Below are 27,196 nucleotides of genomic sequence, written 5' to 3'. Positions count from 1 at the left end.
TCTGTGCAGAGCACTGTTCTAAGCGCTGGGGTAGACCCAGGGGAATCAGGTCGTCCCAAGTGGGGCTCACGGTCTTCATCCCCATTTTACAGATGAGGGAACCGAGGCCCAGAGAAGTGAAGTGACTTGCCCACAATCACCCAGCAGCAGACCCGGGATTGGAACCCATGACGTGACTCGCCCTAAATCATACAGCTAAGTGGCGGAGGCGGGATTAGAACCCACGCCCTCGGACTCCCCACCCCGGGCTCTTTCCTCTGAGCCACGCCCTCCACTCCGGCCCCAGAGCGACCAGCCCAAGGTGTCGCCCTAAACCGCAGCCCCGCCCCTGGGGAGGTGCGGGCGGGCCCATCGACGGAGCCAGTGTTCAGTACAGTCCCTCCGGCAGGGGTTTGCCTGAGGGGCAGTCGCTCTCTCCCCCTTCTAGACTGCGAGCCCGTTGAGGGGCAGGGTTTGTCTCTATCTCTTGCCGAATTGTACTTTCCAAGCGTTTAGTACAGTGCTCTGCACCCAGTAAGCGTCCAATAAATGGGATTGAATGAATGATTGGGGCGGAGGTGCGTTTGTGACGTGAGCCGGCCCGAGGGTGAGGGGGCCGCAGGATGATCCGTCCCCAGCAGCCTCCCTCCCAGCGTCCAGTATAATAACAATAATGTTGGTATTTGTTAAGCGCTTACTATGTGCTAAGCGCTGCGTGGCTCAGTGGAAAGAGCCCGGGCTTGGGAGTCAGAGGTCATGAGTTCGAAACCCGCCTCTGCCACTTGTCAGCTGGGTGACTGCGGGCAAGTCACTTCACTTCTCTGTGCCTCAGTGACCTTATCTGTCAGATGGGGATTAACTGGGAGCCTCACGTGGGACAACCTGATGACCCTGTATCTACCCCAGCGCTTAGAACAGTGCTCTGCACAGAGTAAGCGCTTAACAGACACCAACATTATTATTACAGGGTCATCAGATTGTCCCACGTGAGGCTCACAGTCTTCATCCCCATTTGACAGATGAGGTCACTGAGGCACCGAGAAGTGAAGTGACTTGCCCACAGTCACCCAGCTGCCAGGCGGCAGAGTCGGGATTCGAACCCATGACCTCTGACTCCCAAGCCCGGGCTCTTTCCACCGAGCCCCGCTGCTTCTCCGTGCTGTGCACCCACTAGGCGCTCCGTAAATGGGCGAGGAGAGGGAGTCAAGGTGCAGAGCCGCTCATCCGGTCCTTTCCCTCTTCCTTCTTCCTTTCTCCTTTTATGTTGCTAGCGGTGGTGGCGTGGAAAAGCGGTGGGGAGTTTAGCCTCGGACGCAGAAATGTCCCGGCATTCAAACCTAAAAGGCGAGGGCTAGCGTGTGGCCGGAGTTGTAGTAATAATAATAATAATGGTGGTATTTGTTAAGCGCTTACTATGTGCAAAGCACTGTTCTAAGCGCTGGGGGGATTCCAGGTGAGCAGGTTGTCCCACGTGGGGCTCCCAGTCTTCATCCCCATTTTACAGAGGAGGTCACCGGGGCACAGAGAAGTGAAGTGACTTGCCCACGGTCACAAAGCTGACGAGTGGCCGAGCCGGGATTCGAACCCCTGACCTCGGACACCAAAGCCCGGGCTCTTTCCACGGAGCCACGCTGCTTCTCTAGAACCCCTCACCTCTGACTCCCAAGCCCGGGCCCTTTCCACCGAGCCACGCTGTTGTTCCCAGGTGGGACTCACAGTCTTAATCCCCATTTTACAGATGAGGGAACTGAGGCACGGAGAAGTTAAGTGGCCTGCCCGAGGTCACCGCCACCAAGTCTGTTGGTCTCTTCCTGCCCTTGAGGCAGAGTTCCTTCCTTACTGTGGTACTGATGTGGGTCACGGCGACACCTCCTATAATATGGAGACGGTAAAAGTTTTCGGATGGACTTAGACTAAAACCTCTCCTATTAGCAATTACTCATATTAAGTGCTTACTGTGTGCAGAGAGCTCTACTGAGCACTTGAGAGAGTATACTATATCCGAGTTGGCAGACATCTTGGCTCAGTGGCAAGAGCCCGGGCTTGGGAGTCAGAGGTCATGGGTTCGAATCCCACTCCGCCACCTGTCAGCTGGGTGGCTGTGGGCAAGTCACTTCCCTTCTCGGTGCCTCGGTTACCTCATCTGTAAAATGGGGATGAAGACTGAGCCTCACATGGGACAACCTGATGACCCTGGATCTCCCCCAGCGCTTAGAACAGTGCTCTGCACATAGTAAGCGCTTAACAAATACCAGCATTATTATTATTATTATTATTATCTTCCCTGCCCGCAAGGAGCTAACATCTTCTACCTCCTACCCTATCCTGGGTTACGAGGCTGGAAGGTGATTTGAAGCGATTGATCTTTGTTTCGGTCAGCAGGAGGGGGAAACCCAGACTTCCTGAAGTTTTTCTCACTCCCCAGACAAGTGAAGCCAAGGTATTACCAATTTATTAGCTTGACGAATTCAAGACATTCAAGGCCCCCAAAGCAGTCACCTAATCTTCCCCTTGACCAAATGGCCCATTTTTTTCCAAAGTATTTGACTTTCATTTCACTTAAGGTCCAGTGACGGCCAGAGTGATGTGGGTGATCGATCCTATTTTTTTGAGGGCTTCCTGTGTGTAAAACACTGTACTAAGCGCCCGCTCCGCTCTCTCCTGGCTGCTGGTATTACCTTGTAGAATCAGGCCCTAATGCAGCATAGCTGGTGGGGCAGGATTGATCTGATAATAATCATGATGGTATTTGTTAAGCGCTTACTATGTGCAGAGCACTGTTCTAAGCGCCGGGGGAATACAAGGAGATCAGCTTGTCCCACGTGGGGCTGACAGTCTTCATCCCCATTTTACAGATGAGGTAACTGAGGCCCAGAGAAGTGAAGTGACTTGCCCAAAGTCGCACGGCTGACGGGATTAGAACCCATGACCTCTGACTCCCAAGCCCGTGCTCTTTCCACTGAGCCACGCTGCCCCTGAGCAAATTTTACCTGTTGCTTCTTATCATCAGTAGGCTTTATTGAACACTTATTTTGTGCAGGGCACTGTCCTTAGTGGTTGAGATAATACAAGGAGGTAGAACCTGCCCTACCAAGAACTTGCAATCTAAGGAGGTTCCTACAATAAACACAATGCTTATCATTTGGCAGATTGTTCTTTGCAAATGAAATGACTGAGGTTTCCCGAGATTGAAGCATTAAACCACATCATAAAGGCTTTTGTCACCCGCGAGATTGGAGCTGAAATGCAGCCTTGTCAGTAGTTTCCTCAGATCAGTCGGCCTACGGAAATGTCTCTTAGCCACATCCATGGGAGGGCCAGTATCACACCAGGTTACACAATTCGAACAACGCATCTGCAGGTTCGGGGCCCAGTGTTTCTTTAATGGAAATGAACGGAACCGTGCACGGTGATAACTCTCTTTGCTCTGTCAGCAAATATTGGTACAGAGCCATCCCAAACCCCTTCACGGGTCGATTAGTTAACGCTCTTTTTCAGGCAGGATTTTTCATTTCAAGACCGGTGCCCACCCGACACATTCATAAAGGTTACGGAGAGAGGTTTTCCGTGACTTCAGCCAATCAAAATAGTGCGTCATAGATTCAGATAAGGTGTGAACACAAGGGAAAGTTTGCTTGAGTGTTCTTGAGCCTTTTAACAAGCTTACTGAATTCTGTCCAACACTAAAGTGGCACAGAGCTCAAAAGAGGAATCTGGAACCGTACCCATTTAGAAGATCATTGTGGCGTCGTTCTTTTCCCTCGGTTTCAGAAATCCATTTGTCCTGTAAACATCTGGTAAACGAGAGAGATGGTCGTGTTTAGTTGCAACGCGTTTGGCATTTGTAAGGGTTACCCACTGTCTAGACCAGCGCTCTTCCTCCTAAGATGCTAATTGTTATTATTATCATTGTTGTATTTGTTACGTGCTTACTATGTGCCAAGCGCTGTTCTAGACATTGGGGTAGATACAAGTTAATGAGGTGAAACACACAGTCCCCGTCCCACGTAGGACTCACAAAGTAGGAAGGAGAACAGGTATCGAATCCCCGTTTTACAGTTGGAGAAACTAAGGCACAGAGAAGGGGTGACTTGCCCGAGGTCACGCAACAGGCAAGTGACAGAGCTGGGATCGGGACCCAGGTCCTCTGAATCGATCCATCAGTTAATCACATGTATGTGTGTGCAGAGTACTGTGCTAATCACTTGGGAGAGTGTAATGAAGGGTTCGTTGCCTCTTTAAGCTCCATACCTTTAAGTCCTTCATTTCCACCCCCCACCTCCCCCCAACCGGAGAGCTGCCAGTGACACAGATTGGGAATCAAGTTGAAAAATACTGGATTAACCAGGGTAGGACTTCTCTTCCAGGTAAGTGCCGGGAGCTTTCAGGAGAGAAACTTGCGGAGATTGGTGATGAACTGCAGGACATCATTCAGAGGCAGGGCTCAGACAAGTCAGAGGTGCTTCTGATCCTCTCAGACTCCCCCCCACTCCCCAACTCCTTGGAAAAGTGCAAAAACTGACGCCCACCACCCAGGCCGCCACCTACATAAAAGCCCGAATTTCCTCTGGGGTTGCCCGCCCCTGCTAAGCCAGTGAAGAGTCTCCAGAAAGTCCATGTTTTCTCCTCAAACTCTGCGCTGTCTTCCTCTTTCCTTCCCATCCGGACCTTTCCCGCGCACCCAGAGGGACAAGCAAATACTAGGCATTCCTGCCTTCCTGCGGAAGAGATGTGCTGCCCGTCTTGAGGTACCTCGCCCCGTCTTGGAACCAAATTGTGTTCAAATTAGAGGGTTCTCCCTGAGCCTCTGGGGAATGAAAGGAGCAGGTGGAGGGTTAAAGGCACCACTTCAGAGTTGTAAAATGGGAGAGCACGCCAGCGCCCCAAACTTTGATTGTTCAGCCGTCACCGAGGCTCACTTTGAGACAGCACGGGGACAGCAAGCAAGGACACGCACTGTGGCTTTCCAAACAGTTTGGAGCCTGTGGGCAAATGATGACTCTGCTTACCGAGACGACGACGGGAGCAGATCCAGCCCCACGTCCGGGTAAGCCATCTGCAAATTTGGGAAAGACTGAAAAACGCCACAGCCGAAAGAGGTCTTTTGCTTTTAGGGGAGCGATTTGTTCCTTTCAGGTTTCTGCTAATGGCACAGTCGGGGGAATTACTCCTGCTCTGCCCTTGTTTCCGGAGGAGAGATCTCTGATGAAAGCGAACTGCTGTTATCCATTTAAATGAGTTATAAAGCAGGGTTTATGACATCTAAGTTATAAATATTGACAGTAACGGCTGTAAATACTTATAAATACTTAAAATAGCTTTATAGCTAAAGCTATAAATATGATTGAAATTATTTAGCCATTGGCTCAGATACATGGAAAATGCAGAAGGCTTCTGTGGACCCCTTTGCTCTCCCTAGTTTTCCCCTGTCCTCCCTCTGTGTACTTCAGTCTCCCTTATTTCCGCTCCGCCGCTGGTCAGCTGTGTGACCTCGGGCAAGTCATTTAACTTCTCTGGGCTTCAGTTACCTCATCTGTAAAATGGGGATGAAGTCTGTGAGCCCTCCGTGGGATGACCTGATTGCCTTGTATCTACCCCAGTGCTTAGAACAGTGCTTGGCACATAGTAAGTGCTTAAAAAATACCAACATTCTTCTTCTTATTATTATTATTATTCATCCACTTCCACAGACCTGCTTATCTTCAGTCTCCTTCCCTTACCACCCCAGGGCCCAGGGCTTTGCTCCCTGCCAGTTTTTTGGCTCTAAGCTCACTTCCTGCCACCTTCCCAGCACATTGTCTTCCCCACCCCCTCTCTATGCAGCACATGTTGAGGACCGAGCCTAGACTGTTGGTGTATGAAACGGAGCCCCGTGGTGCCCGGGGCATTTTAAGTTCCATTTTGATGTAGCTTTTATGTGTGATTGGGATTTGCCTTAAGTGTTGGTATAAACATTAATATGGTATTTACTGAGCACTTACTACAGGCCAAGCACCGTACTATGTGCTGGGAGTAGATGCAAGATAATCAGATCAACACAGTCTCTGTTTACCATCCGAAAGGTTGGGAGAGGAGTCATAATAATAATAATAATAATGCTGGTATTTGTTAAGCGCTTACAATGTGCCGAGCACCGTTCTCAGGACTGGGGTAGATACAGGGTAATCAGGTTGTCCCACGGTCTTAATCCCCATTTTACAGATAAGGTCACTGAGGCACCGAGAAGTGAAGTGATTTGCCCACAGTCACACAGCTGCCAAATGTGCTTCGAACCCATGACCTCTGACTCCCAAGCCCGGGCTCTTTCCACTGAGCCACGCTGCTTCTCTAGTCATCTTAGCCTCATTTTTATCGATGAGGAACCGGAGGCTCGGAAAAGCTAAGCGTCTCGTCCAAGGTTACACAGCAGGCCAGGGCCTGAGCTGGGACTAGAACCCAGAGGTTGGTGGCAAGGAGGGTCAATAAATTCCCTGACCTCTGAGCGTGGGTGTGTTACGGAAGAATCACTTTCTCAGGGGCTCAGACCCTTCGACACTTGGTGTTAGAGCGTGTTCAACTCTTCACCGTCATTATTATTTCATTGGTGCCCTTTCTGAAGCCTATACAGAACGGCTAAGGCAGGGTTGTTCTCTTGTACTCTCTTGTTCTCGTCCTCTCTTGTTCTCTCCCAAGGGCCTAGTACGGTGCTCTGCACACAGGGTAAGCACCCGGTAAATATCACTGACAATGACCATCCATTTCCGATTTAAAATTAGACTGAGAGAAAAAGAAGGTACTGGCAGAAATATAATCTGTACATCCAGTAACCAGGGAGATAATTCCTGGATGCCAGGGGAAAGCTCTCTGGGAAAATTTCATCTTGCTGAGGTATCTTTCCCTATTTGTAATACTCCTTTAATTGTGATGGTGTTTGTGCTGGTATTACACTAATAATAATTGTGTTATTTGTTAAGCACTTGCTAGGTGCCAGGCACTGTACTAAGCGTTGGGGTAGATACAGGCAAATCGGGTCGGAAACAGTCCCTGTCCTACATGGAACTCACAGTCTTAATCCCCGTTTTACAAATGAGATAACCGAGGCCCAGAGAAGTGAAGTGACTTGCCCAAGGTCACACAGCCAACAAGAGGTGGAGCTGGGATTAGAACCCAGGCCCATCTGATCCCCAGGCCTGTGCTCTATCTACTGGTCCACACTGCTTCATTCATTCGTTCATTCATAGTAGAATTCAATGAATAGAATAGAATTCAATAGAATAGTAGAATTCAATAGTATTTATTGAGCGCTTACTATGTTCTCCCCAAGTGGTTGGTACAGTGCTCTGTACCCCGTAAGCAATCAATAAATACAATTGATTAATTGATTATTTCCTCTGGTCTGTTTCTTGATGAACAGGGGTTGTTAATTTAATATCTCTCTTAAAACTAGGACAATTCCATCAGCCGCCAGCCGATCCAAGTTCGTCAGATGACCCCCGAAGGGCTTAAGAGAAGCAGCACGGTGTAGTGGATAGAGCATGGGTCTGGAAGTCAGAAGGTCATGGGTTCTAGTCCTGACTCAGCCACTTGTCTGCAGTGTGGCCTTGGGCAAGTCTCTTTACTTCTCTGGGCCTCAGTTCCCTCATCTGTAAAATGGGGATTAAGACTGTGAGCCCCAACTGTGATAGGGACCGTATCCAACCCCATTTGCCTGTATTCACCCCAGGGCTTAGTACAGAGCCTGGCACATGGTAAGTGCTTAACAAATATCACAGTTATCATTATTATTATTATTAGATGAGTCTGAGGAGACGCTGTTCGCCCCCTTCATCTCCGGGATAGAGGGTCCCTCAGCAGGGGCAAGTGTGATTTTTCCATTCAGAGAACAGGGACACCGGCTCTGCCCCTTTCCCAGGCATCCCTCCTTCTCCAAAAGCCTCCCTGGAGGCCCCGGGACCGATTCCATCCGCCGGCCCAGGCTCCCGAACCTGAGGGGGATTGATCGATCGATTGGTTTGTTCCTTCATTAATTCAGTCGTATTTATCAAACTGTTACCGGGTGCAGAGGCCTGGACTAAGCGCTTGGACAGTACACTTCAGCCAAAGAGAGAGACACATCATTCATTCATTTGTATTTATTGAGCGCTTATTAGGTGCAGAGCGCTGGACTGAGCGCTTGGAATGGACAATTCGGCAACAGATGGAGACAATCCCTGCCAGTGACGGGTTCACAGCCTTAGAAGTGGGGAGAGAGACAGCCAAAACAAGTAAAGAGGCATCAGTATAAATAAAGAGAATTGTAGAGGGTAGGGAGAAGCAGCGTGGCTCAGTGGAAAGAGCCTGGGCTTGGGAGTCAGACATCATGGGTTCAAAACCCAGCTCCGCCGCTTGTCAGCCGTGTGACTTTGGCCAAGTCACTTCACTTCTCTGGGCCTCAGTTACCTCATCTGTAAAATGGGGATGAAGACTGTGAGCCCCACATGGGACAACCTGATGACCTTGTATCCTCCCCAGCGCTTAGAACAGTGCCTGGCACATAGTAAGTGCTTAACAAATGCCATCATCATTATTATTATTATTACAGGGATTGCCTCAGTTCCCTCCTCTGCAAAATGGGGATGAAATCAGTGAGCCCCACATGGGACAACCTTGTATCTTCCCCAGCGCTTAGAACAGTGCTTGGCACATAGTCAGTGCTTAACAAATGCCATCATTATTATTATAGGGATTGCCTCAGTAACCTCCTCTGGAAAATGGGGATGAAAACTGTGAGCCCCACGTGGGACAACCTGATCACCTTGTATCCTCCCTAGTGCTGAAAACAGTGCTTGGCACATAGTAAGCACTTAACAAATGCCATCGTCATTATGGCTCAGTGGAAAGAGCACGGGCTTGGGAGCCAGAGGTCATGGGTTCGGATCCCGGCTCTGCCACCTGTCAGCTGGGGGACTGTGGACAAGTCATTTCCCTTCTCGGTGCCTCAGTGACCTCATCTGTCAAATGGGGATGAAGACTGGGACCCTCACATGGGACAACCTGATTACCCTGTATCTCCTCCAGCGCTTAGAACAGTGATTCTATTTATTTGCTATTGCTTTAATGAGATGTTCATCCCCTTGATTCTATTTATTGCCATTGTTCTTGTCTGTCCATCTCCCCCGATTAGACTGTAAGCCCGTCAAAGGGCAGGGACTGTGTTACCGATTTGTCCATTCCAAGCGCTTAGTCCAGTGCTCTGCACAGAGTAAGCGCTCAATCAATACTATTGAATGAACAGTGCTCTGCACATAGTAAGTGCTCAATCAATACTATTGAATGAACAGTGCTGTGCACATAGTAAGCGCTCAATCAATACTATTGAACAGTGCTCTGCACAGAGTAAGCTCTCAATCAATACTATTGAATGAACAGTGCTCTGCACGTAGTAAGCGCTTAACAAATACCAACATCACAATTATTATTCATTCAATAGTATCGATCGAGCGCTTACTACGCGCAGAGCGCTTCTAGGGATCGCCTCAGGGACCTCCTCTGGAAAATGGGGCCGAAGGCCGTGAGCCCCACGTGGGACAACCTGATCACCTTGTATCAACCCCAGCGCTTAGAACAGTGCTGTGCACATAGTAAGCGCTCGATCAATACTATTGAATGAATGAACAGTGCTCTGCACAGAGTAAGCGCTCAATCAATACTATTGAATGAACAGTGCTCTGCACAGAGTAAGCGCTCAATCAATACTATTGAATGAACAGTGCTCTGCGCGTAGTAAGCGCTCAATCAATACTATTGAATGAACAGTGCTCTGCGCGTAGTAAGCGCTTAACAAATACCAACATCACGATTATTATTCATTCAATAGTATTGATCGAGCGCTTACTACGCGCAGAGCGCTTCTAGGGATCGCCTCAGGGACCTCCTCTGGAAAATGGGGCCGAAGGCCGTGAGCCCCACGTGGGACAACCTGATCACCTTGAATCAACCCCAGCGCTTAGAACAGTGCTGTGCACATAGTAAGCGCTCAATCAATACTATTGAATGAATGAACAGTGCTCTGCACAGAGTAAGCGCTCAATCAATACTATTGAATGAACAGTGCTCTGCACAGAGTAAGCGCTCAATCAATACTATTGAACAGTGCTCTGCACAGAGTAAGCTCTCAATCAATACTATTGAATGAACAGTGCTCTGCGCGTAGTAAGCGCTTAACAAATACCAACATCACGATTATTATTCATTCAATAGTATCGATCGAGCGCTTACTACGCGCAGAGCGCTTCTAGGGATCGCCTCAGGGACCTCCTCTGGAAAATGGGGCCGAAGGCCGTGAGCCCCACGTGGGACAACCTGATCACCTTGAATCAACCCCAGCGCTTAGAACAGTGCTGGGCACATAGTAAGCGCTTAATCAATACCAACGTTATTATGATGAGGGGGAGGGGGAAGGGGAGGGGGAGGGGCAGGGGGAGGGGGAGGGGGAAGGGGAGGGGGAGGGCTGGGGAGGGGGAGGGCTGGGGAGGGGGAGGGCTGGGGGGCGGGCCTCCGAAGGGGCGGGCGGTCCTCCGCTATCCCAGCATTCCACGCGACCGGAAGCGCGGCGGCTCCCGGAAGTGCCGGTTGGGCTGACAGGAGCGGGGTTGATTGACAGGCGCGGGCCTGCCTGCACCACCGCCGCGGGGCCGCCAGGACCGACCCCTGACCCCTGACCCCTGACCTCCGCCCCCCTCCACCCCCCGCCCCCCCCCCCCCCCCGGCACCATGGAAGACGAAGAGCTCGAGTTCGTGGATGAGATGGACACCGTCCTGCAGTTCAGCCCCGAGGTGCAGCTGGCCATCGAACAGGTGAGCGCCCCGGCCCTCTCCATAGCAACGGTCGTAGTGATGGCGGCCGCCGAGGCCTTCCTTACCCCGGCCCGGGCACTGGCCTAAGCGCTGCGCTCGAGCCGAGCCAACATTTTGCAGACGAGGGGACTGAGCCCCGGTGGAGTCACTCGGCCAAGGTCACACGGCAGAGAAGCAGCTTAACCCTCTTTTCCCCCCATTTCCCTCTGCACCTCCCCCTCTCCCTTCCCCTCCCCTCAGCACTGTACTCGTCCGCTCAACTGTATATATTTTCATTACCCTATTTATTTTGTTAATGAAATGTACATCGCCTTGATTCTATTTAGTCGCCATTGTTTTTACGAGATGTTCTTCCCCTCGACTCTATTTATTGCCATCGTTCTCGTCTGTCTTTCTCCCCCGATTAGACCGTAAGCCCGACAAACGGCAGGGACTGTCTCTATCTGTTGCCGACTTGTTCATTCCAAGTGCTTAGTACAGTGCTCTTCACATAGTAAGCGCTAAATAAATACTATTGAACGAATGAACCCGTGACCTTCTGGCTCTAGCTATAATAATGTTGGCATTTGCTAAGCGCTTACTATGTTCTGAGCGCTGGGGTAGACACAGGGGAATCAGGTTGTCCCACGTGGGGCTCACAGTCTTCATCCCCATTTTGCAGAGGAGGGAACTGAGGCAATCCCTATAATAATAATGATGGCATTTGTTAAGCACTTACTATGTGCCGGGCACTGTTCTAAGCGTTAAGCAGTTTCTCCTCCTTCTAGGCTGTGAGCCCGTTGTCTTAATCCCCATTTTACAGATGAGGTTACCGAGGCCCAGAGAAGTGAAGTGACTTGCCCAGAGTCACCCAGCTGACAAGTGGCCGAGCCGGGATTCGAACCCATGACCTCCGACTCCAAAGCCCCGGCTCTTTCCACTGAGCCACGCTGGGGCCGGAGCATTGAATAATAATCGTGTTGGTATTTGTGAAGTGCTTACTATGTGCAGAGCACTGTTCTAAGCCCCAGGGTAGATCCAGGGTCATCAGGTTGCCCCACGTGAGGCTCACAGTCTTCATCCCCATTGTCCAGATGAGTTCACTGAGGCACAGAAGTGAAGTGGCTTGCCCACAGTCACCCAGCTGACAAGTGGCAGAGCCAGGATTCGAACCCATGACCTCTGACTCCCAAGCCCGGGCTCTTCCCACTGAGCCACACTGCTTCTCTCAATAATAATGTTGGTATTTGTTAAGCGCCTACTATGAGCCGTGCACCGTTCTCAGCGCTGGGGGAGATTCAGGGTCATCAGGTTGTCCCATGTGAGGCTCACAGGTTTCATCCCCATTTTACAGATGAGGGCACTGAGGGACCGAGAAGTGAAGTGACTTGCCCAAATAATAATAATAATAATAATAATGTTTGTTAAGCGCTTACTATGTGCCGAGCACCGTTCTCAGCGCTGGGGGGAGATCCAGGGTCATCAGGTTGTCCCACGTGAGGTTCACAGTCTTCATCCCCATTTTCCAAGTGAGGTGACTGAGGCCCAGAGAAGTTAAGTGACTTGCCCAAATAATAATAATAACATTGGTATTTGTTCGGCGCTTACTATGTGCTGAGCACCATTCTCAGCGCTGAGGGTAAATCCAGGGTCATCAGGTTGTCCCACGTGAGACTCTCAGTCTTCATCCCCATTTTACAGATGAGATCACTGAGGCACCGAGAAGATAAAGCGACTTGCCCAAAGTCACAAAGCTGACAGGTGGCAGAGCCAGGATTAGAACCCATGACCCCTGACTCCTAAGCCCGGGCTCTTTCCACTGAGCCACACTGTTGAGGTGGGGCAGGTGCGGGAAATTTGTGGGAGGAGGAGGCGGTGCCGCACCTACTTCTCAAGGGAGGGAGTCAATGCCTGGAGGTGGCGTGAGAGGAACCAATTAATCGTATTAAGAGCTTGGGAAAGTAATAATAACAATTATGGTATTTGTTAAGCGCTCACTGTGCAAAGCACTGTTCCAAGCACTGGGGAGGGTACAAGATGATCAGGGTGTCCCACGGGGGGCTCACAGTCGTAATACCCATTTTAGAAAAGAGGTAGCTGAGGCAAAGAGAAGTTGAGACTTGCCCAAATTCACACAGTTTAAGTGCATACTATGTGCAAAGCACTGTGCCAAGCGCTAGGGAGGCTACAAGGTGATCAGGTTGTCCCATGGGGGGCTCACAGTCATAATACCTATTTTAGAGATGAAGTAGTCGAGGCACAGAGAAGTGAAGTGACTTGCCCTAAGTCACACAGCTGATAAGCCCGTCGTTGGGGAGGGATTGTCTCTATCTGTTGCCAAATTGTACATTCCAAGCGCTTAGTACAGTGCTCTGCACATAGCGCTCAATAAATACTACTGAATGAATGAGAAGCGGCTGAACCGGACTTTGAACCCCTGACCTATGACTCCCAAGCCCAAATTCTTTTTACCGAGCCATGCTGCTTCTCTACAGTACAATAAAGTAATAAGTAACAATAATAATGTTGGTATTTGTTAAGCGCTTCCTATGTGCCACGCACTGTTCTAAGCACTGGGGTAGATACAAGGTAATGAGGTTGTCCCACATGGGGCTCACAGTCTTAATCCCCATCTTACAGATGAGGTAACTGAGGCACAGAGAAGTCAAGTGACTTGCCCATGGTCATAAACTGACAAGCAACGGAGCGAGATTAGAACCCATGACCTCTGACTCCCAGGCCTGGACTCTTTCCATTAAGCGATGCTGCTTCTCCTGAATACAATACAATATAGTACAATAGCGTTAGTAGACGTGATCCCCACCCGTAATCTACCGGGGGGACAACACGCTAAAATAAAGTACGGTTAGGAGAGGACAGGAGGTAGCACAGTTGTCTGCTGCGTGACCTTGGACAAGTCACTTCTCTGTGCCTCAGTTACCTCATCTGTAAAATAGGGATTAAGACCGCGAGCCCTGTGTGAGTCAGGGACTAGGCCCACACCAATTTCTCCTTCTTCTAGACTGTGAGCCCGTTGTCGGGTAGGGATCGTCTCTCTCTGTTGCCGAATTGTACTTTCCAAAACTGTCCTGGTTCCTGAATTTCCACCAGCAGTGCACCTTAGCGTGAAAGCCGAATTGGACGAAGGGAATTGTGGAGGTCATCCAGGGCTGATTTGGGTGGTGTGGGACTGACAGAAGAGCTAGGGAGTTGAGTTGGGTGAAGAGGGCAGCGTTAATGGGGGTGGAATTGTGCATCAGGAGCGGGAAGTTTGAATAGGGAGTCCTGGTGAGGCATGATAGTTTGGGATAATCGGATGGGATCTAGAGATTGGTGGTCTCTGGGGGGGAGAGAACAACTTTATGGGGAGGGGGTGTTTGGGAGGGAAGGCAGGTTAGGAGGTGGTCCAGTGACTAGGAATACTCCGATCCAGTGGGCCCAGTGGAGCGGGAGGTCTGGGGAGTCGGAAAATGAGAGGAAGCGCGTGGCTGGGCTGACGTAAGGACGTCGACATGGATAGCGACATCCCCAGAGATCTGTGCGTGGTGGAGAAAGAGAGAGAGAAGGTTAAGAAAGATAGGAAAAATGGTTAAGAAAATTGGAGGTGGATTCTGGGGGTGCCACAGCTGTGGTAAATGACTGCAACAAATAATGGAAAGGCCGGGCCAGAGAACTCAGAATTTAAAGGGAAGATTGGGGAGGGAGGAAGAGGACTCCTCTCCTTGTCTTTGGGAGTTTAGGAGACTGGGAAAATGCAAGGCCCCCTCAGGAGGCAGTGGCTGGGGAGACATAGTCGGAAACAGAGAGGAGGACCTGTGACTGGGGGGCCCCGACTTCCTGTTCCTGGGCGAGCAGAGCTTCCCGATATTCTGAGTTGTTGAAGTTTGCACTGAAAAGGCTTCCGGGGCCGGTGGCGGTTGAGTATTTCGGGAGCAGCCGGCGGCTGTGGGGGAAACTGACGGGGTAGGGGAGGCTCCATTAGGCTTTGGGATGAAGAGAATAAAAGGACAGTGTACCCCGGTTCTGGTTGTCCCCTGGAGAAGGAGACCCAGTGAGATTTGGGGATTTTCCAACGCTTAGTACAGTGCCTGTACATAGTAAGCGCTTAACAAATACCATTATTATCATTATTATTATTATTATTCCCCGGGGGAAAGGGCTCGGTAAGGTCTGTGACGCCGGAGCTGGGCCCTGGGGGTTGAGCCGAATGTGTATTTGATTAATAATAATAATGTTGGTATTTAAGTGCTTACTATGTGCCGAGCACTGTTCTAAGCGCTGGGTAGGTAAACAGATTGACCCACATGGGGCTCACAGTTTTAATCCCCATTTTGCAGATGAGGTAACTGAGGCATAGAGAAGTTAAGTGACTTAGCCAAGGTCACACAGCAGACAAGTGGGTAGTGGAGCAGGGCTGCGGGGAGATGGGGCATTCCACCCAGCCTTGCGGCATACCCGCGCGCTGCCGGGCTGGGTGGATCGGCCATCTCCTCTTCAGCCACTCTGGTCCCCCATCTGTTCCCCTGTTGACGTAAGAACGAAAATAGTCCACCCCGTCCACTATTCTGCCCTTGACAGTGAGACCGGAGGATGCTTGGAGAAAGTTGCCCCCCTTAGAGTCACCCTCATCGTTAATCTCGTACCCTCTAATAACTCACTGGGAACCCATCATTCGGGAATTTAGGACAATCCTTCATAACCGTATCGAAGCGTTCTGTTTTCACAACTTCCCATGGTAATATCTCCTAGATTTATTAGGTGTTGGGTGAAGCCCTGTTCCCTCTGTTTGGCTCTGGACCTGTCATCGTTAAGCTTCACTTCACAGTGGGATTTGGTAGAGTGCTGAGGAGCGATATAAATAAGTCCATAAGTACTAGCCTTGGCTGATGGGCTTATAAAAAGAGGACTGAATTACGGCAAGCAAGGATAAATTTGAAGTGGCCAAAGTTGGCCTGGTGCCTGGATTTCCTTCACCAGAATTGGAGGATGGAGGTGATCCAGTGCTGGGTTCGGTGTGCTTACCGATCTTACTCCCTCAGCCTCCAGCTTTCTCCAATCTGAAGAGATCTGATATTTTGGGTCTCTTATATGGACCATTCCCTGCTCCGTTGTCGGATCATTTTAGTTGTCCTCCCTGCACGCTTTCTAATCGACAGTGACAGCCAGCACGGCGTACACTATTCCAATCGTGGATCTCTGATGCATTTAAAGAATGGTAAAGCCATGCTTTTTGTGAGCCGAAAGAAAAATTTGAATAATCAGGTGGAGACGGTTGCGGGGGGCATCTGGTTGTGATGAGGGATGGAGGACTTGACGGCCAATAGCTGAAGCAGTTTGTTTCACATTTAAGAGGGAGTGGAGTTGTCGAGGGAAGTTTTGATATTCTACAGGTGCTTCACTCCTGCAGTGTTTAACTTCAGTCTGAGAAGGGTCCACTGATTTTGTTTTCAAGTTAGTTATTGCAGCCGTATGTCCCAGTGTGACCCTTAAGACAGGAGACCCTTAAAGGTCTCGCCTTTTGGGCGCGGGGACCCGGCTGGGAGAAAACCGGTCCTGAAGGTATGGAATTGGAGGCAGGATCCGAAGGATTGGGGAGAGGGGACGGAAAAGGGCTGGGCTTTATTAGAAAGCAGCGGAAGGTTGTTCCAACTCTTTAACTTGGTCGGGAAGAAAATACGGAGGCAGGATCGAGAGAGGGATTAAATTATGTAATATAACATTATATTATATTATGATGTAAATTATAGGGATTTCAGAGAAGTGGGTGTCTTTTCACTATCAATCGGTGGTATTTAATGAGCACTTCCTCTGTATAGAGCACTGAACTAGGCACTTAGGAGAGTACAATACAACAGAGTTGGTAGATGTATTCCCTGCCCACAACAAGCTTACAGTCTAGAGAAGAAAGGTGTCTCATGAGAGAAGGCGTCATGGCCCAGGAGCAGTATTAGAACATCTTGGGACCAAAGTGACATCCTACCATTTTCTTTTGACCGGGGCAGCTGACTGTGAATGCATCTGTAATAACCCGCTCCGTAGTTGTAGATGGCAGTACGCAAAGCTGGGGTGAGCAAATGGAGAGCAGTGATGCGTGAGGAGGAAGTGGGGAGATCCAAGGGAGAGAAGTTCCCGGTAGCTCTGCAAGGCTAGAACATCACCACCTAGAAATGCTGCTTATAAGAAAGAAAGCCAACCGTCAAAGCCAGAATGCTACAAAGCCCTCAAAACTTCCCCCAGTTGCTTTTGGATCCTTTTCAGTCCCCTGTAGAGAGATTAGATGCTTTGGCTCCGAAATTGCTCTAGAAGGCTTCTCTGGGGAAACTCTTTCTCCTTTCAGACTGTTGACTTTCTTGATTCCAAGTCAGAGTGGTGAGACACAGTCCCCCTGGGATTCACTTGACTATTTTCATAATTCATCATGCTCTGGGTTAAGACTTCTTGAAAGGAAGTAGTTGTGTTTCTCACCAGGGAGCCTGGTTTGCTTCTGACCAAAGGAAAGGACTGTTTCAGTTTAGGGGCTGTCTGAATTTGAGCTTTCTGAAAAATACCTTCAGTGCAAGGTTCGTTCTGCTGCTAAGGGAACTCCGGGACATGGTGAATTGCTCTTTGGCTCTGGTTGATACACACCCATTTCTCCTGTAGTGCAGAGGCTGCATTCTTACCGAACCCTGCATGGAGGAAAACCTCATGTCCAGTGCCACGTGCCTAGCCGTTTCTTCCAAAAATGGCCACTTTCAACATGGACATTTCCACCAGGCCACGGGAAGCTGGAGAGCCTAGTGGAAAGAGCACAGGTCTGGGAGTCAGAGGACCTGGTTCTAAACCCGACTCTTCCAGTTGCCTGCTGTGTGACCTTGAGCAAGTCACTTCTGTGCCTCAGTTTCCTCATCGCTAAAGTGGGGATTCAATACCTGTTCTCCTTCCTATTTAGACTGTGAGCCCCATGAGGACTCAAACACAGACCTATTAAATTGCATCTATCCCAGTGCTTAGAATAGTGCGTAACGTATAATAAGCATTTAATAAATACCATAATAATAATGGGATACTATCCAGACAGATGCTGTTCGTGGAAAGGGCATTCTCTAAGTCTACCACCGTGATCTGTCTGAAGGGGAAATGAAACTGTGTTTTATGTAGTCAGCTTTACTTAGTCTAAAAAGCCTCTTTTCACACTGGGTACTGATTTATGTTTTACTTCTTTTTTCTTTGCCTTAACCGTAGGACCAGTATCAGTCCTTGTAGAATCTCATTGTGGCTCATCATTTCCAGTGTGGGCTATGGCTATTTCAACCGTATATGCCGGTAGAGTAAGGAATGACCATTTATCTTTTTTCTCCACCTCCCTTAGGTGTTTCCTAGTCAGTGTCCTCTGGACAGAGCGGATTTTAATGCTGTGGACTACATCAATAGCCTCTTCCCAACAGAACAAGTAAGTCTAAGTTGCATAAGTGTCAGTGTAACATCTTGATATTCAATGTGTAACATCTTGATATTCAATCATTTCAAGAAATAAAATTCTTGATCCCGCCTCCTAGTGTTCTCAGAAGCCCCTGTAAATCCGTCTTATCAATGTGAGCCCCATGTGGGACGGGCACTGTGCCAACCTGATTAACTTGTATCTACCCCAGTGCTTAGAACAGTGCTTGATACATAGCCCTTAACAAGGACCATAATTATGATTATTATTGAGCACTTACTGTGGGCGAAGCACTGTACTAAGCACTTGGAAGAGTACAGTGGAAGAGTTGGTAGACACGATCCCTGCCCTCAATGAGCTTACGGTCTAGGCGGAGAGGCAAACGATATAAATAAATTATGGATATGTGCATAAGCGCTGTGGGGCTGAGGAAAGGGTGAATAAAGGGAACAAATCCAGGTGCAAAGATGAGGCAGAAGGGAGTGAGAGATAATAATAATAATGATAATAATATTTAAGTGCTTACTATGTGCCAAGCATTCTTCTAAGCACTGGGGTAGATACAAGGTAATCAAAGTTGTCCCACGTGGGGCTTGCAGTCTTAATCCCCAGTTTACAGATGAGGAAACTGAGGCACGGAGAAATGAAGTGACTTGGCCAAAGTCACCCAGCTGAGAAGTGGCGGAACCGGGATTAGAAGCCACAACCACTGACTCCCAAGGCCTTGCTCTTTCCACTAAGCCACGCTGCTTGTTCTGCCCAGTGATAGTCATCAGTTTTAGAAGTGATCCTTTTTTAATTTTGGAGGGACTCGGGCACTGATGCCTGCCCCTGCCACCTCCTCCTTCTTTTCCCTATCCCCAAAGTGAACTCTGACTCTGGGTCGTGCCGGTAAGGAACGAGAGACTGGATAGGGACAGGCACCAACCAAGTCTCTATTTTCGGAGAACGAGAGACTGGATAGGGACAGACACCAACCAAGTCTCTATTTTCGGCTGACCCCGTCCTAACTTGGCAAAACCTCTTGTGGGGCCGAAGACCCGAGAGAGCACACGTTTCCGGCCGTAGGTCAAAGTTCACTCTCAAGTTCAAATTCTCTTGAAAACCTAAGAAAAAGGAAAGAGTTTATTAAATTTCTTTAGCCCCAATTTCTGACTTGTTTCAAACTCTGGACCTACAGACACCTACCTACTCTCCTGAACCTATAGACACCTACCTGCTCTCCTGATTAGAGTTTAAAAACAAGCACCTCTGAACGCCTGATGATGAATGGTGATGATTTAGACTGGACGAGAGAAAACTTGCTATAAATTGATTATTTTTACTGGCTGATAGTCTCCTCTACCTGGTTGGAATGGAGATTGTGAATTCCTTGGGGGCAGAAGGTGGGCACTAGGTTCCCAGATGCCGAGTACTGAGCTCCGTGCACAGGAAGCACTCGATGAATGAGTGAGTGAGTGGAGTGGAGTCCTACCTCGGGAGAGAAAGCTGAGCTAGATGATCAGTCAAGGGCCCATCCACCCCAGTGGTTCTCCGAGGGATTTCTAAAAGAAAGCCCTCCAAAGGTCCTCTATCTCCTCTGGAAACAGAACAAGTGGGTAGTTGCAAAAAGCAGAGATTTGGGGTAGATAGCTTGCCGACCACAGGGATCGGTTAGATGCGAGAATAGGTGAAAATTGAGGCTTCTCCTTTCTCCTCGATTTTGAATGGACATGATTTTGGAAGACTTTCGGTCAGCTCGATCACTGAACTGTGTGTTTTTGGCGATTCCCCTAGGGCCTCGGCGATGCTGGGGCAGCCATGTTTGGTTATCTACGTGCCGATGCACTCTGAAGGCCCACGCAATCAATCAGTGGTATTTACTGAGCACAGAACACTGTGCTAAGCCCTTGGGAGAGTACAATACACCAGAGTTGGTAAACAAGTTCCCTGCTCATAAGGAGCTGACAGTCTAGAAGGACCTTTATGAACAGTGTGCAACCTCTCCGGCCTCCAAGGGTTTTTTACTGGAGGGGAGGAGAGCAGACAGCACACCCGGCAACATCCTTAACAGCATTTATTAAACTCCTCTTACGAGCCGAGCACCAGACTAGGCATTTTGGGGACAAAGCTGTAAGAATCCACCCTTACCTCAGGCATCTTCCCTTGTTTTTGTTGTGTTCCCAGAACAAGAAAGGTTGGGAAGGTGACCCAAATGACCTTTTGAGAATCTTTCCCAAGTATTCATTCCAGGTTCCCAGTGGAAATGAAGGGGGCTGCATGCTGGGGGTCAGGCAGGCGTGGGTAGGAATCATTCATTCATTCGGTCATACTTATTGAGCGCTTACTGTGTGTGCAAAGCACTGTTCTAAGCACTTGGAAGAGTACAACTTAACAATAAACAGATCGATTCCCTGCCCACAGTGACCTTACAGTCTAGAGTCCCAAGCTGACTCTCCTTTTAGCAAATAAGCAGAATGGGACAGTGGATAGAGCGTGGGCCTGGGAATCGGAAGGTCATGGGTTCTGACTCCAGCTCCGCCACTTGCGTGCTGTGTGACCTTAGGCTCTGCGGCTTGACTTCTCTGTGCCTCAGTTACCTCACCTGTAAAATGGGGATTGAAATTGTGAGCCCCAAGTGGAACGGGGACCGTGTTCAACCCAATTTGGTTGTATCCATCCCAGTGCTTCGAACTGTGCCTGGCACCTAGTAAGCGCTTTCAAATACCATTATTATTATTCTGGCCCTCAGTTTCTTCCTGTCTAAAATGGGGACAGTACCTAGTTCTGAGGTGGTGTGGTGATAGAGGAGTTGACCTCTGAAGGTGTTTTAAACTGTAGGGAAGGAAGGTTTTATTCAAATTCCAAGTTTGCTTTTAATAATCATTACTGTGGCGTTGGTTAAGCGCTATGTGCCAAGCACCGTTCTAAGCGCTGGGGGAGATACAAGGTAATCAGGTGTCCAACGTGGGGCTCACGGTCTTAATCCCCATTTTACAGATGAGGTAGCTGAGGCACAGAGAAGCGAAGTGACTTGCCCAAAGTCAACCCAGCTGCTAAGCCGCGGATGGGATGAGACTCCACGACCTCTCACTCCCAAGCCTGGGCTCTTCCCACTAAGCTACACTGCTTTTACTGTGTCTTAGATATCTGGGCTGTGTGTCTAAGGCAGAATAATAATGATGATGGCATTTGTTAAGCACCTACTATGTGTAAAGCACTGTTCTAAGCGCCGGGGGGGCCGGATACAAGGTGATCAGGTTGTCCCACGTGGAGCTCACAGTTTTAACCCCCATTTTCCAGATGAGGCAGCTGAGGCCCAGAGAAGTGAAGAGGCTTGCCCAAAGTCACACGGCTTACAAGAAGCGGAGCCGGGATTCGAACCCATGACCTCTGACTGCCCAGCCCGGGCTCTTCCCACTGAGCCACGCTGCTTCCCCTAAGTAGTGTGCCCATCTCTTCCGCTTCCCATCCTCTCGTTAGCTGGCCGGGACTGTCAGACCATGACGGACTCAGTGTCCTTTCCAGGGTGAGGTGTTCAGAGGGGTACAGCGTGGCTCAGTGAAAAAGAGTCCGGACCTGGGAGTCAGAGGTCATGGGTTCGAATCCCGGCTCTGCCACTTGTCAGCTGTGTGACCGTGGGCGAGTCACTTAACTTCTCTGGGCCTCAGTTACCTCATCTGTAAAATGGGGTCTAACTGTGAGCCTCACGTGGGACAACCTGATTCCCCTGTATCTACCCCAGGGCTTAGAACAGTGCTCGGCACGTAGTAAGCGCTTAACAAATACCAACATTATTATTATTACAAAGGTGCCGCGTCCCTTGACCACCACGCTGTGTGGTCGCGCCGTTTTGGAGCTCGTTCCACCAGAGGGCAGCAAGGCATAGCCCGTTTGAATTCCGCGCCCCGTGTGGATTTACCAAAGGGTTAAAGCCAGACTGCTAACTTCCACTGTGCTTCAGGGTTTTCAGAGGGTTCCGGCTAGAACCATCGTACCCCATTGTTTTCCAGGGAAGGACCGTTCTCCTAAATGAAATAACAGCCCTTCCTTTCCTTTTGTAGTCCCTGGCCAACATCGATGAAGTTGTGAACAAAATCCGGCTGGAGATAAGGTGAGTGTTAGAGCGCATTTACGCCACAGGATCCCCGGATCGTAAATGAGAAGCACGGATCAGTTCAGATGCTCTCACCTAAATACGCCCTCACCTAAATACCTTTTCGGCTCTAAGAACGTTTAAACGGGAAGTTCCTCCCGGCGGTCTCCTTTCAAGAAGACTTCTCTTCCATCCAGTTTTCCACGGGACGCTTGGGCCAAAGTGATCTATTCTTTCCTTCGTGGCTTGGTTGTTTTGGGTCGGAGCCATTTCGGTGCTGCAAGGTTAGGTGGATTTTCGATGAGGGAAACAATAACTTTAAGCCGATGGTTCTTTTCTCAGTGAGTCTCGGATCAAGCTCCGGCCAGGAGATCTTTTTAAAAAAGGGATTTCTGAGGTCTGTTTTGAGGTTTAACATCTGAGTTTCAATCCATAAATGCAGTTCCCTCCCCTGCTCTACACCCAGATAGTAAATTACCAGAACCTCTTATGCTCAGCTGTGAAAATAGAGGAATGGATGACAGAAATTGAGATTTCAAAATTTCATTTCAAACGGTAGTTGCCAATCTCCTTTCACCCCGAAGTACCAATTTCAAGGATTGTTTTGAAGAAGCAGAACTGTTTGATCTGAGTTTGACTTTTCCCTGCCAGTCTCGCTTGAAGTTAAGAAGTAGGAAACATAAAATGATCTACCTTTTAGCAAAAAGGAGAAAAAGGAGGCCTGGAGAGCCAGCACTAATATTTGGAAGTTGACTGCATTTTCCCTTACTGAGAACACTTATGTATATAACCTTATACTCTGCCCCTTCCCCCATCTGTAATTTATTTTCGTGTCCGTCTTCCCCTCTAGACTGTTAGCTCCTTGAGGGCAGGGATCAGGTCTACCAACTCTACTTTATAGTCCCTCTTTTTCCCCCTGCCTTGCTGGCCTGACCACAGCCCTATAGGAAAGGGCTTCGTGCCATATTGTCTTCATCCTCTATTAGTGGAGCATGCCTGTAGCTGATCTGGGTTTGTCTTCCCCTTTCCACTGCAAATTGGTGAAAGGGCAGGTCAGTGTCGTCGCATTCTGTAACTTCTCGTACAGACCCCTGTCCCAAACAGACACTCGATAAGCAGTTGACGACTTCTGGCACAAAACGCTTACCATTTCTGCCGCTCCTTCCAGCTAGGAGGGGCCCGGCTAGGGCAGATGATCCCTTCCCTGGTTTGTGTGGGCACTTTCTGCTTCCCTTGGGCTCGAATCAAACATCTTCTTAAAAGTTAGCTATGAAAGGAGGAAAAGAGGTCAGCTGCTTAAGCAGCTGCTGTGTAGAGGAAGCCTGACGAGTATGGAGTGGATGGAAACTGGGCTTGTGACTGAATTGCAGGATTACGAAATTCAAGCCGAGGGTCAAACTCTGTTGTGCTCCTGGTCTCCGCGTTACAGGCACTCCCCAGGTCACAACCCTACGCAATGCGCTCCTCCAGAGGATATAGCCGTTACTGTGTGGTGCCTTACGCCAGGTTACGGCCACTCCAGGATACATCCTTTTCCCCTCCCTGCTCCCCCAGGGGTAAAACCAGGATTCCTTGATGCCTTACCCCACGTTATACGTGTCCAAGGGTTACGGCCTCTGTAGTCTGTTGCCTTACTAGACGCATATGCCCAATCGTTCTTGAGGTTCTCACCAAGAGCTGCAGGGAAGTAAATTCCTTCCTTTCTGGCCCCTCCTCATCCGGGCTGAGATTAAAGTGTCAGCAATGAACGGTTCTCCGAGGGAGCCCTGCCCACACTACGTGTCGGAATTTGCAAGCATCAAAAAGGCCCTGAGTAGCGATAACCAGGGTTGGGGAGGTGACTTTAGTTGAGAAATAGATGGTGCAGCAGTAGATGAGTGAAGTACCTCTCACTGAGTGCTCATTACCCATTGAGGACCAGTCAAGCAATCGATTGTATTTATTGAGTGCTTACTATGTGCAGAACGCTGTACTAAGCACTTGGGAGAGTACAGTATAAGAGAATTAGCGGACTTGTTCCTTGCCCATAATGAACCTTATGTCATCAAACTTGGACAATCCCGTGTACTGCTGCAGTTGAAGATCAGAGAAGCAACGTGGCTCAGTGGAAAGAGCCCGGGCTTGGGAGTCAGAGGTCATGGGTTCGAATCCCGGCTCCGCCACTTGTCAGCTGTGTGACTGTGGGCAAGTCACTTCTCTTCTCTGTGCCTCAGTTACCTCATCTGTAAAATGGGGATTAACTGTGAGCCTCACATGGGACAACCTGATTACCCTGTATCTCCCCCAGCTCTTAGAACAGTGCTCTGCACATAGTAAGCGCTTGACAGGTGCCAACATTATTATTATTATTATGTTGCGGTGTATTCACCACCACATAAAATTGTAGGGTTTATAAGCCTAACGTCAATTTTCAAAAAAATGGAGGAACTTTTGAATGAGGTTGAAGAAGAAAACCCTAATGGAGAAAGCATTTCCCAGTTGTTCATAAGGTGTTTGTCTGCTTCAGGGTGTTTGAAGAAGACTGCTCGTCAGTCTAAAGTGGACAGATTCTTCACTGACGTTGAAAACCCATTACCACAGTGAGCTGCTGTTTCTGTAGTTTCTTGCAAAGATTCGTAATTATTGTAACTCTTAAGAAGTGGTGTGCTTTGCATTGCTTTAGTAAAGGTTAAACGATAGGTTAGTGAAGTTGACGTGCAGTATATGGCCTGTGGAGGAATTTCATATTACTTTTCCATGGGTTCTAGGATGGACCCTAAGTTATAACAGCTAGGTGTGTGGGGCACCATACCCCATGAGAAGCAGCATGGCCCAGTGGATAGAGCTCAGGCCTGGGAGTCAGAAGGTCATGGGTTCTAATCCCGGCTTGGCCGCTTGTCTGCCGGGTGACCTTGAGTAAGTCACTTCACTCCTCTTTGCCTCAGTTACCTCATCTGTAAAGTGGGGATTAAGAACGTGAGACAGGGATTGTATCCAACCCTATTTGCTTGTATCCAGCCCAGCGCTTAGTACAGTGCCTGGCACGTAGTAGGTACTTAATAAATACTACAATTAATACTGTTATTATTATTACCATGATATAGCTACATGTTCAGGGAGAAGCATCATGGCCTAGTGGAAAGGGCTCAAGCCTGGAAGTCAGAGGACCTGGGTTCTTATCTCGGCTCTGCCGCTTGCCTGCTCTGTGAACTTGGACAAGTGATGGTATTTGTTAACCACTTATTGTTTGCCAAGCGCTGTACTAAGCACTGGGGTAGATACAGCATCATTAGGTTAGACACAGTCCCTGTCCTCATATGGGACATGTACCTCACTTTTCCCATCTATAAAAAGGGGATTCAGTACCTCTTCTCCCTCCACCTTACACCGTGAGCCCATGTGGGACAGGGACTGTGTCCGATCTGCCTACGTTGTACAGTGCTTGGCACAAAGTAAACACTTAATGAATCTCACTACTATCGTTACTCTTAAGGCACATAACCCCACTCTGTCGCAGCAGTACACCAGTGTAGAAAAATCAGTGGTGAGGAATTGGTGACCTAGACTAAGGCAGAAGCATTCCGGTTTCTGAATGTTTCCTCCAAGGGAAATTCCTTCCTAATCTTACATTTAGCAATTTAAAATCTGAGTGTTTGAATTTAGGCTGACTTACTCTTTTGTTTTGTTGTGATTTCCCCAGGCAGATGTCATGTTAAATATTGCACTCTTCACGCAGGATGAATGCTTTTGGTGCTGTAGGTCCCAAATCCCACCTCCCAGCCAACCCCAGGCCCTCATTAGTAGCATGTTCTCCTTATTCTGGGCTCTTCCATCCCCTTTGTCCTTTTCCCCCTTCCTGTGGCGTCTGTTCCTGGGAGACCTCCAAAGCAGTGCCCAGAATCCAGGCGGACTGTTGGCAAGGCGAGGGGAATCACAGAGCTTCCAGGCCCTACCCCCCCGGCCACAGCTGTCAATTAAACAGATTCCTGGGCCAATCAGGAGGAAGCCGTGAAATTACAGTCTCATAAAAATATATCTTGTCTGCATCCGCTCAGCCTAACACTCTAATGTGTGCTGAATCGCGTGCTGATGCTCCCAATTTCAATTCCTCTCAAAGGTTAGCAGGCGTTAAGTATCGTTAGCTGTTAAGAAGCTGGTGGGTTCCATGACTTTCCTTCAACCTGCTTGATTTGGTTTGCTCCAAGCTGGCACAGCCGCCAACTAAAATTAACTTCAACGAGGTAAATTCTGGGAAATCAGTCAGTGGTTAACTATCCGTCTCTGTATCAGACAGAAACTCCTCACCATCGGCCGTAAGGCACTCAGTCAGCTCTCCTCTTCCTACCTTACCTCGCTGATCTCCTACTACAACCCAGCCTTTTCTCTCTCCTCCTCTAGCACAAGCCTACTCACCGTCCCCCGATCTCGTTTGCTGCCAACCCTTTGCCCCAACCTCCCTCTGGGTTGGAACTAACTTCCCCCTCCATGGCCAACAGACCACCTCTCGACCCACCTTCAGAGTCCTACTAAAAAATCACACTTTCTCCAAAAGGCCGTCTCTGGCTAAGCTCCCTTGTTACCTATTCACCTATGCATTTTGCTCTTTACCCTTTAAAAACTTGATATTCTCCCCAGCCTCGTAGCACTTTTATAGATATCCATTTCCCCTAATTTATTTGAATGATATCAGTCTCCTTTTCTAAAGTGTAAGCTCCTTGTGGGTAGGGATCATGTCCACCAGCTCTATTGTATTTTACTCGCCCAAACGGCAAGTACAGTGCTCTGCACACGATAGGCGCTCAGTAAATCTCAAATCACTGGGATTTATTAAGCCCCTACTGTGTGCTGAGCACTGTGCATGGCCTTCACGTTAAGGAACCTGAAAAGTTTCCAGAGAGCAGCAGTAAAGAATATTCTCCTAGTTTATTTCGCTCTGAGGAGCCGAGGGG

The 27,196-nt window shown here is 49.0% G+C and overlaps 1 protein-coding gene across 1 annotated transcript in view; it reads left to right on the top strand.

Annotated features, from left to right (window-relative positions):
- The first annotated feature begins 10,695 nt into the window (after window positions 1–10,695).
- VPS53 (VPS53 subunit of GARP complex) overlaps window positions 10,696–27,196 on the top strand; it is a 115,707-nt gene continuing 99,206 nt past the window's right edge. The window contains exons 1-3 of the mRNA XM_001513697.4: window positions 10,696–10,794; window positions 18,125–18,205; window positions 22,237–22,286. Of these exons, the coding sequence (XP_001513747.1) occupies window positions 10,711–10,794; window positions 18,125–18,205; window positions 22,237–22,286 (215 nt within the window). The 5' untranslated portion in view covers window positions 10,696–10,710. The remainder of the gene's footprint in view (window positions 10,795–18,124; window positions 18,206–22,236; window positions 22,287–27,196) is intronic.

Source organism: Ornithorhynchus anatinus, chromosome 17 (genome assembly GCF_004115215.2).
Source record: "Ornithorhynchus anatinus isolate Pmale09 chromosome 17, mOrnAna1.pri.v4, whole genome shotgun sequence".
NCBI lineage: Eukaryota > Metazoa > Chordata > Mammalia > Monotremata > Ornithorhynchidae > Ornithorhynchus > Ornithorhynchus anatinus.
Note: the sequence above shows the minus strand (reverse complement) of the source record. Positions and strands in the feature narration are given on the sequence as shown.